Source organism: Lactuca serriola, chromosome 7 (assembly GCF_051521515.1).
Source record: "Lactuca serriola cultivar US96UC23 chromosome 7, Lser_US96UC23_V15, whole genome shotgun sequence".
Taxonomy (NCBI): Eukaryota; Viridiplantae; Streptophyta; class Magnoliopsida; order Asterales; family Asteraceae; genus Lactuca; species Lactuca serriola.
The window spans coordinates 175116395-175128024 of record NC_136414.1 but is presented as its reverse complement, the minus strand read 5'-3'; the positions used below and the strand labels follow the sequence as shown (position 1 = coordinate 175128024).

The window sequence follows — 11630 nt, the reverse complement described above, 5'->3', positions numbered from 1 at the left end:
TATATAACTTGCTATTCGCATCTTTTGCATTAAAATTATGTAATACATTAAATATGACCTTACAACTACGAATACATATACATCACTCCTCTTTTGAAGCAAGTGAGATGGGTGCAACAGGGACTACTGTTGACAAAGATGGCCTCAAGAGAACATACAAAGCAGGGCCCAAAAATGGAATCACCGAAAACGGAAGAAGCCAAAACCCCTTGTCTTCCCTGTAAATGCAAACCATATAATAAGTAATTCAGAATCTTAATTCACGATATGAAATCAATAATAAAAATTCTCACCATTTTCGAGCACTCATGTCATTGTAAACCCAAAAAGGCGCAAATGTAGATAGCAGTGCAAAATCAATGCTTGTAGCATGTATCTGCGAGAATCAAAAAGGGCATTTTAGTAACTTTGCATTGCATTATTGTCTTGTTATTGTTGGACTTACGAGTCTACTCCCTCCAAAATATTGCAAATACTCCTTCCAATCATCCCCAGAGGCCAAACCCGCGTAGGTAATTAGACCTAATCCTACAGCAAATGTTATCTGGTGTGTAGTTATTGAAATGAAGTAGGAAATTCATCTCATATCAAGTAGGGCTATATACAAGAAATAGCAGCTTACATTTTTTTTGGATAATTTTGAAGTTTAAGGAACTAGAATCTTACCCCAGCTGTCAATTTTGACTCAAGAAAGTTTAGAGGCCATTTTTTCAGCTCAGCTTCTTCGGTTGGTGGTGGTGGTGGTTTCCAAAGAACAAAATAAGGTATAAGAGCATATGCACCCAAGAAGAATGAAAGTATCAGAAAAGGAAACACAGGAACACTCCCTTTTGAGCTGCAAAATAGGGACAATTTTCAAATCTCTTAATCATTTATTTCACATTCATGAACAAGAAGAAATCCATGAATCAAAATATCAAAGCTAAAGATTTCGATTGACTGGGTACCTTCTGCCTGATGGAATCAGCAGCATACAATAGAGTAAAGGCCATAATCCCATGATGTTCCATAGACTCACAATCACATGGTTCAGTTGGAAACCATCGTCCCCAATTAAATAGCAAAGCTTTTTCACCAGATACATGTCCGTCGACTGGAAAGTAACACCAGTTCAAATAATTATCGATGTATGAATGATTGAATTCATCCCTTTGCATAAAATTACTAGAATTTATCATCATAATTTCATCCCTATTAGGCAATCAGGGCTAAATTGCAACAGATAAAGTTAACGAAAACCAAAATAATTCACAAATCAATACCGGAGTCTGGTTGGGTGCGAGAATGAAAATATAATACATGAGTCCACCCCACAGCAAGAAGATAAGAAACGAAGTCGTCCGGCCGCCGCCACCACCAATCTCGCCGTCGACTTTCATTGAATCTTTTTGCTCCAAATCAGGTTCTTGTGGTTTCTGGGTGTCTAATGAATTCCGACGGATTTGAAGGTGACCTCTTTTTGTCAATGGGGGGAATTTTAATTTATATCTTGCATTGGTAATTTGTAAAGAAAGAGGGAGAGTCGAGGTTTTTAAGTTCGGAAGTTTGTGCTTAGGGTTTTGGGAATGGAGGGAAGGGAAGTTGCAGGAAATGGGGGTGGTGTGAGATAACATGGTAAAACTCTTGAAGCAGGAGGCACAAGAGGATATAGATACAGAAGGGTATATTGGTAGTTCGGCACACTGGTTCCAACGGCGTTGGAGACGATTGGCGAGGTATCAATTTGGAGCTTGTCGACGGTTCCATTGCTTGATTGCTTCCAAATACTCCACGTTCTTGTTTGTTACTGCATTTTTAGATACCTTTTTCCTAAATTATTTTGTATAAGAATATATGAACAATGACTTATCTATATGATACCTTCCACATATAAAATAGTGATAATTCAAGTTTTTAGATGAATTTAGGATTAAATTTATATTCTGCCTTTTAAATCTTAAAAAAGATAAATTAAAACACTAAAATCTTTAACATATATCTTAAAAACTCGTTTGAGATATAAGTGAATTTAGGAATACTTTAAGATTAAATTTATATTTATCATTCAAATCTTAAAATAATAAATTAAAACATTAAAATCTTAACATATATCTTAAAAACTCATTTGAGACATAAATAAATTTATGAGTAGTTTAGGATTAAATTTATATTTGTCATTCAAATCTTTAAAAAATAAATTAAAATACTAAAATCTTTAGGGGGTGTTTGGATAAATAATTTTTAGTTTATTAGTTTATTGTTTATTTGCTTATTGCGGTGTGAATAAACACTTTTTTAAAATGTGTTTGGATTAGTTTATTGTGGTGGAAATAAACAATAAACAATAAACATTTTAAGTGTTTAGCAAACAAAACAGCTTAATGAGTAAAATGACCAATAAGCATTCCCCCCCCCCCCTTGCTTATTAAAAGCAGTTTATTTAGCTTATTCCTACCGCAATAAGCTTATTTTTAAAGACTCCTATCCAAACACTTAAATTTATTTATTGCGGTGGGATCATTGGCGAATCTAGCATATAATTGCACATGGTTCCAAATTAAGCGCAGACGGAAAAACCAAAGAGTCAACGTTATATATGTCATATCGGGTCGGGTTGAACCAATAAAGGACGACCAGTTTGTAAAAATTCAAGTTCAACCGGACTGATAAAATAGCTAAAAACTAGTAAAATCAGTCTACTCAACCCTAAAATCTGATTTTTGCAACACAAAAACCACTTTGCACGACCGAGTCTCTTTCCTTTTTAAAAAGTTCGTTTGCGACAACCATTTTGTAAGACCAACAATATGAGAGGAATTGTGTTGTTTTTTAAATTTCCTAATAACTATTCATAATTTATTTTTATAACATCAAACAGCTTCAACTCTCTATTTATCTCCGATGTCTGATAGGGTTTGAAAATATTAACCATTTACTTTGAAATTTAAATATAAGTCCGCCATTATTTTTTATTTATTTGTTTTTCTTATTTGGTCAAATAGTATTAGGTAGTTCCTGATTTTTTTAAAGATAGTTCCTATTTTTTTTCTATACAAATACTATATAATATTAAAAAAATTTGGTAGGTCTTAGGACTCACCTTGCTAGTAAGTGACTACGTCCCTGAATGAGATTAAGCAATAAGTAATAGATGATTTAGGAGTAGTTTATGATAAAATTTATATTTGCTATTAAAATCTTAAAAAAAATAAATTAAAACACTAAAATCTTTAACATATATCCTAAAAATTCGTTGCTAATATACCTTATGTAATGAATTTTAAGATATTTTTTGGTTGATGTGACAAAATAAATAACACTTTTAAGAAGCTAAAACTTTTAACTTAAAAGTTATGAATGTTTTTAGAGGGTGTTTGACTAAGCTTGTTAAAACAACTTATTAGTTTATTAGATGTTTTATTTGTGACATCCCCAAAATCACGGTCAGAAAAGACCGATTTTGTTTATGCTTTATAAAAATCAGAGTACTTCATTTTATAAAAAGGTTGCAGAATTTGTTCCCAGAACAACATGGTAAATACGTTATTAAAACATTTTTGGAGAAACGTATTTATTTCATTTTAAAACGTTTGGGATGTCATCGTTAATACCGAAACATAAGCATAAACAGAACTTACAATGATTTACACTAGTGATCTACATCTCTTTAAATCTCTCAGTGTAATGTCACTTCATATCGTCACCTGTGATATAAATAAACTGAGTGGGTCAGGTTGGGAAACCTGGTGAGTACATAGAGTTTTCAACCCACAATAATATAATTATTACGTTCAATCATCAAACAATTAACCCAATTACCCATCCCCATTATCTTCTTTACTCTTAAGGATTTAACCTAAGAGTCACCTATCATGCATTCGTTTATTCCGAAGTCCCTCACTTCCAGGGCTATAGGACTGACACTAAATCCATAGCTGCCAATGTTCGTTCGTAGAGCACTAATTCCATAGCTGTTATATCTTACTCGTTGGGTACTAAATCCATAGCTACCAGTGTTCAATAGGTACTAAGTCCATAGCTACCAATTCCTAACAGGTACTAAATCCATAGCTACCAGCGTCCAACTAATAGGTACTAAGTTGTGACAACCCGATATTTCAACTCTTTGTAACGACCAAAATGGGTCAAGTATTGTAACCACTTCTGAATAATAAAAATTTACTTTCATAATAAAATGTACAAATAAGTTCTATTTAATTTCCTTCTATGATTAAATGTCTTTGAACCATGATCGTACGTGAAAAGAACGCCCAAATCCGACTTCATATAGCGAAGTTATGATTTTTCCAAGTTCGGCTTAGCAACAGACAGCTAAAAACTCGAATCGGAGATCGAGCGACTTTTGGCCGGAATGACCTAAACGAGAATCGAAGGTCTCGACAATGGTATTCCAGCGGTAAAAAGTCTGGCAAAAACCGACATCAGATAAAGAAGTTATGAATTTTCAAAGAAATTCCTTAAACACAATGGATTTTTAATAAATAAAAAAAAAATAATTTCGGAATTTGCCGACGGAGTCTAAACGAAAGTTGTAGAGCGTAGTCTCACCTACGCGAGGATATAAAGACCATCGAAAACGGAGTTCGTATGAAGAAGATATGAATTTTTGAAGTTTATTAAATAAATTAATTATTTATTTTATTCAAAGTTCGGATATTATCCGAAGGGGAGTCAGAGTCCTCATCCGAGTTACGCGCTGCGTACCCCTGTACGCCCCGCGTAACCGAGAGGATTGGCCTCTGATCGTCCACGTCGCGCTATCCGAAGAAACCGACCCGTCCGAAGCCCCGACCCGTCCGACCCGCCGTCCCATCCGACCCGCCGTCCCATCCGACCCACCTACCCAGCAACCCGTCCCATCCGAACCGAGGCAGTCGAGGCTTCGGTCATGCATGACGTACGCGTACGCGCTGCGTACGAGCGTACGCCCCGCGTACCAAGGCAGACCAGCCTTACTATAAATAGGATGCGAGGGTTTCCAAAGAAAGGGCTCATTTCTCTTCTCTCTCTCTCAACTTTGCCTCGTTTTCCGTGTCCGTTCAAACCCGAAGCTCTGGTCTTTTGGCTCAAGTCCCGAAGGTCGATTTTACTCCCGAGATTCCCGAGAATCCCGAGGAAAATCCGTTTCCCGAGACGAAACTCTGCCCGGTTTTCCATCTCGCTATCTCCAAAACTTTCAAGTGAGTTTCATACCCCTTCATCAACCGTTTTAATTATTCTAAATACTTTTATATGCTTTCAAGGGGGGATTACAAGTAAAACACACAAGTATTATCGTGTGTTACATAAAGAAACTCTTTTATATACTGCTATATATTCAAATCACATGCGATTTATAAACCTTTAAGGAACTTATATATATATATATATATATATATATATATATATATATATATATATATATATAACATATGTTACAATAGCATTCGATCTTTTAAAATATAAAGTTGTTGTAATGCCTGTATAAAACTAAACTGTTCTTAGATTATTCTTTTCTATCTTAGACTCTACACCAAAAATCTATGCTTTCATAAACAAGTGATTCTTTTTCTAGGTATTTCTAAACAAACAAGACACACTTTTTGAAAACTATAATAGGTATAGTTTACGAACAGATTTCTAACTCTTATGTACTAGAAACATACATTTCAAGAAGTTTACTTTCGTATACAAGAACAAACGTAACATTTTAACAAATAGATCTGTTTTTATACCACGGTTTTGTGAGACACTAACTTCATGTACGTTCGAGTACACATTTCAAGTCCTGTATTATATACCAGAATCCCTTGGAGGGGGAGCATGGTGTTTGTGTATAGATCTATACGGGCTTGACAACCCGCGCCCTGACTGTTAGCTGCAGTCCACCGTTTGGGGTGACAAACGTCATAACATTCCAACGCCTGAAGAACGTTGTGTATAGGCATTCAGAGTCAATAGTATGGTTATAAAACTCACAAGGGGTATTAAAAACACATTAATTTACAAGGTTTTCAAATTCATTGTCTATTTTACATTTACATACATTTTGGAAACAAACATTGGTCTTGAGTGAAAGCTACTTTTATACTAGTAGAAAATATAGGATTTTCTAAACACAAGCAAACAAAGATAAAACATTTCATTTCATTCAAACATTGTCACTTAAATACTTATGAAATTCACCAGCTTAAATGCTGATCTACTCTTTCAAAATTACTTGTATGTCCCAGGAAATCAGTAATTTCAGGTATTCATTTCGCTTTTGGTGAAGGGATGCTGCGGCGCCAGTTTAATCTCGTATTTTGACATCATATTGTAATTGGGTTTTGAACATGTAACTTTTGACAAATGTAAACTTTCAATTATATATATGATGGTTGTATTGCTTTCTTTACTATGTATTCATTTGTTACGTTACCACATGAAGTCATCCGCCCCCGAACGTTTCCGTCGTTCAGGTTTGGGGGTGTGACAGATTGGTATCAGAGCAATGTTTATAGTGAACTAAGTATATCGAACCACATAAGATATACAAACTATAAATGCTTAAGGGACTAATACTCTCTGACAAAACAAATTTTCTTTTTACACTTAAACAGCATTTCGTTCAACTTAAATTGATAGTTCATTTAAGTACAATTACATGCATACCACAAACTATTTTCATGTTATACAACTATACAAGTATTTAGACAAGTTGACACTACGATTGAGACTCGATATATGTAATCAGTTTTTGGACAAATATAGCATGATCAACTATATTTGCCCAAGATTGGACCAACGTATATCGAGGAATGATCGTAGTAAGCAACAAGTCAAAACTTACCAAACCATTACAAGAATCAAACACAAGAATTTAAATACTATAGGAGGATTTGCTATCTAAACTAGTTTAACTTACATGTTTTGCATGTTCCGACTTTATTCAATTCTTATAAACCCTATTTCTCGTACAGTCAAATGGCTGGATTTCACCACCCTGGCGACCCCTACTTTCCCAACCAAGGCAACGGAGGATGGATCGAAGATGATCCCGAAGAGGACGAGGAACCCATAGAAGTGGGTGATGACTTCGGTACCGACTCAGAGCCAAAAGTTATCGATCCACCACCCATTCAACCTCCCGTCTTTGTAAGGAACTTTCAAGGACCGACTCCCGTCTGGGGAAGTCACCTCCACCATTGGAGCCAATAGCAAAACCTACGCCCTCCCTACGGCATGTGTCGGGACTTCTATGATGTCCGCGGCGGAGGTTCGGCTGATCGAGCACTCCCGGTAATGGTGGGTAAGTTAGCCAATCAGTCCTATCAGTCTGGAGTACAAGCTAGTCGACTCCGGGATATCAACGTGGAAGTGCAGGTTCACACTTCTGACATCCGTAGGCTGGACAAGATACAAGACAACGCTCAATTCCAAACCGAAGCGTTTCAAGCGCAAATGATTGCAGCCCTCGCCGAACTAAGGGAACAACAAGCCGCTTTCGATAGGCGTCTAATGGAGTCAAAGCAATCAGATACGGAGTCAAGCTCCAAGCGCAACCTTCGACGCAAGTATTGCTTGTCAAGGACTCAAATTTTGTTATAGCTTAGGACCTCGGCTAAAAGTCTTTAAATTTCTCGAACTTTGTAATCGGAGACCCTTATAGGGGTCAAATTTTCATGATCGTTGTAACAACTTTTATATTAATATAAGTGGCACTATTACTACTATGTTGAGTATTTCGTTCGAACCTTGAATGGTCTTTGGGAACCCAAATACTTGTTTCATACCTTCAGTCTTACAAATAACTTTCATTCTTCTATTTTAAGACTCATACTATCATCTGTTGTTGAACTATAGCGATTTAGTTCATGAGACACATACATTTTCCATTCTATGAAATTCTTATCCTTGTCTTTTCAACCTATAGTTGAAGGATGCCTCCGCGTAGGAATCCAAGGCGAAACAACGGTGAGGAAGCACCTATATCACCACCACCTCCACCACCCCAATTTGATGCTGTAATGTTTCAAGCAGCAGTCACCGCAGCGGTGGCAGCTGCCATGTCACAGATCAATAACTTAAGTGCTAATGGCTCGGGATCTGGCACACACCCATCCAACCATGGCGAGCGTCATGGACCACCTCGAGAATGCACCTATAAGGACTTCACGAATGCCAAGCCCCGGAGATTTTATGGTACTGGTGGTGTGATGGCCCTGAGGCAGTGGATTGAAAGGACGGAGGCAGTCTTTGAAATCTGCTCCTGCCCCAAGCACAGCAAGGTCAAATTTGCAACTTTCACCCTTCTCGATAAAACTTTAACTTGGTGGAACGGCCACGTTAAAGTACTTACCCTAATCGTGGCAAACTCCATAAGCTGGGAGAGCTTGAAGGCCATGATGATGAGAGAATACTGCCCACGGGGAGAGATTCAAAAGCTTGAACACGAGCTATGGACTCTCGGAATGGTGGGTACCGACATCGCTACTTATACCAACAGATTCTGCGAACTGGCAATCCTTTGTCCAGATATGATTGCTCCCGAGAGCAAGAAGATAGAAAGGTACATCTGGGGACTGACGCCCCAAATGCGATCAAGCGTGTTAGCTTCTAAACCTGACACCTTTGAAAGTGCTAAGGAACTGGCACAATCTCTGATCGACTACGGAGGTCATCAGAACTCAATCACTTCTGCACCAGCACCACAGAAAGCAAACAACAACAACAACTACTACAACAACAACAACAACAACAACAACAACAACAACAACAATGGCAGGAAGAGAGCGTGGATTAAAGGGAAGGGTGGGTCTTCCCAAGAATCCGCAAAGAAACAACTGGTGTCAGTAAATGCTGCCATTGTACCTGCTACAGCCCCTACAAATACCTACCCAACAAAGCCTTATATAGGCAACCTCCCAAAATGCACCAAATGCAATTACCACCACCATGGAACTTGTCGAGATATGTAGTGCGCCAACTGCAGTAGGAAAGGACACACAGCCCGTTTCTGCAAGGAACCCGCAAAGCCGATCACTCAAGTTCCCAGTGCGGGTGTAGGGCAGACTTGCTACAGTTGTGGCGAGGTGGGCCACTACAAGAGAAACTGTCCTAAGGCAGCAGGCACCGGAGGTGTGGGACGAGTTTTGGCAATAGGCCACGACGAAGCTGTAGCTGACCCAACTATGGTTGCTGGTACGTTCCTTCTCGATAATTCATACGCATGCATATTATTCGATAGTGGAGCGGAGAGAAGCTTCGTGAGTCAAAACTTTATTCATTTACTTAAACCTAAACCTAGCAAGTTAGAAAAACCATTCACTGTAGAGATGGCCAATGGAAAAACCGAAAACACAAATTGCATATACATGGGCTGTACGTTAACATTAGACGGCCATTCTTTCCCAATCAATCTCATGCCAGTTCAAATTAAAAGTTTCGACGTCATAGTCGGCATGGATTGGTTGAGTCTTCTTCGCGCCGACATCATGTGCTTTGAGAAAGCAGTCCGTCTTAACCTCCCTAACAACGAAACATTAGTTATCTACGGCGACAAATCTAGTGCAAACCTTCGCATCATTTCGTGCATCCAAGCTCGAAAGTGCTTGCGGAAGGATTGTCGAGCATTCCTAGCGCACATCGTCGATACAAAGTCAAGAACTGAAGGACATCAAGAGCATCTCGGTAGTACGCGACTTTCCCGATATCTTTCCAGAAGAACTACCAGGATTACCACCGCAACGCCAAGTCGAGTTCAGAATCGACTTAGTTCCAGGAGCTACCCCAGTAGCGAAGTCGCCTTATCGTCTTGCGCCAGCAGAGATGCAGGAACTTTCCAGTCAACTTAATGAACTCCTTCAAAAAGGATTTATAAGACCAAGTTTCTCACCTTGGGGAGCACCGGTCTTGTTTGTAAAGAAGAAAGACGGATCGTTCCGTATGTGCATCGACTACAGAGAGCTGAACAAACTTACTGTCAAGAACCGCTATCCTCTACCCCGCATTGACGACCTATTCGACCAACTTCAAGGAGCGAACTACTTCTCAAAGATAGACCTACGATCCGGATATCACCAATTACGAGTCCTAGAGGGGGACATTCCAAAGACAGCTTTCCGAACTCGTTATGGACACTACGAATTTGTAGTGATGCCGTTCGGATTAACCAATGCACCAGCGGTATTTATGGACCTAATGAATAGGGTATGCCGCCCTTACTTGGATCAGTTCGTCATCGTCTTTATCGATGATATACTTATCTACTCTCGAAGTGAGGAAGAGCATAGTCAGCACCTACGAAAAGTCCTAGAAACACTGCGAACGGAGAAACTCTATGCGAAGTTCTCTAAATGCGAATTTTGGATTCGAAGAGTCGAATTTTTAGGTCACGTTGTTAGCGAGAAAGGTATACACGTGGACCCCTCCAAAATTAAGGCCATCGAGAACTGGTCGGCACCAAAGACACCTACATAAATTCGTCAATTTCTAGGTCTAGCTGGCTACTATCGCAGATTCATAAAGAACTTTTCGAGCATTGCGAAACCCCTTACTACGTTAACCCAGAAAGGTGTGGCCTTTGACTGGGAAGCGAAACAAGAGAAGGCATTCCAGACACTAAAGCAGGCCTTGTGCACCGCACCGATACTATCCCTCCCCAAAGGGATAGAAGACTTCGTAGTGTATTGCGATGCGTCAAATCAAGGACTTGGTTGTGTTCTTATGCAGAGAGGAAAGGTTATCGCTTATGCCTCCCGGCAGCTTAAGACACACGAAGTGAACTATACTACACACGATCTCGAGTTAGGAGCAGTGGTATTTGCTCTTAAGATCTGGAGGCACTACTTATACGGAACGAAGAGTACTATTTTCACCGATCACAAGAGCCTTCAACACATTTTCGATCAGAAGGAACTCAACATGCGACAACGACGATGGGTTGAGTTACTGAATGACTACGAATGCGAAATTCGTTATCATCCTGGCAAGGCCAACGTAGTAGCTGACGCCCTCAGTCGAAAGGAATACACTGGTCGGAGGGTCAAATCTCTGACCATGACCATCCATTCCCACTTATCCACACAAATTAAGGACGCACAAATGGAAGCTTTGCAACCTGAAAATGTGGCGGGTGAATCCCTGCGAGGAATGGAGAAGAACCTAGAAGTCAAGGGTGGCGGAGCCTACTATCTCATGGACCGAATCTGGACCCCGAAACATGGTGGTTTTAGAAACGTAGTCATGACCGAGGCTCACAACTCAAGATATTCCGTTCACCCGGGTTCAGATAAAATGTATATGGATCTTAAGAAGCTTTACTGGTGGCCTAACATGAAAGCAGAAATTGCTACCTTCGTGAGTAAATGTCTTACTTGCGCTAAGGTTAAGGTCGAGTACCAGAAACCGTCAGGATTGCTACAACAACCAGAGATACCAGAATGGAAATGGGAGCGGATTACTATGGACTTCATAACCAAGTTACCCAAGACGACAAGTGGACTCGATACCATATGGGTCATTGTCGACAGATTGACCAAATCCGCGCATTTCCTACCCATCAAGGAGACTGACAAAATGGAGAAGCTTACAAGAACTTACTTAAGGGAAGTAGTGCGACTGCATGGTGTTCCGATATCCATTATCTCCGATCGGGATAGTAGATTCAC

General features: G+C 39.3%; 1 protein-coding gene across 1 annotated transcript; it reads right to left on the bottom strand.

Moving 5' to 3' along the window:
- LOC145063326 (uncharacterized) lies at window positions 1–1787 on the bottom strand. Its single transcript, XM_079010916.1, has 6 exons — window positions 1263–1787; window positions 948–1093; window positions 667–835; window positions 446–544; window positions 294–376; window positions 1–218 (listed from the first exon to the last, which is right to left on the bottom strand). Exons 1-6 carry the CDS (start codon window positions 1611–1613, stop codon window positions 83–85), a joined length of 984 nt encoding a protein of 327 aa, XP_078867042.1. The 5' UTR covers window positions 1614–1787; the 3' UTR covers window positions 1–82.
- Window positions 1788–11630: the final 9843 nt, after the last annotated feature.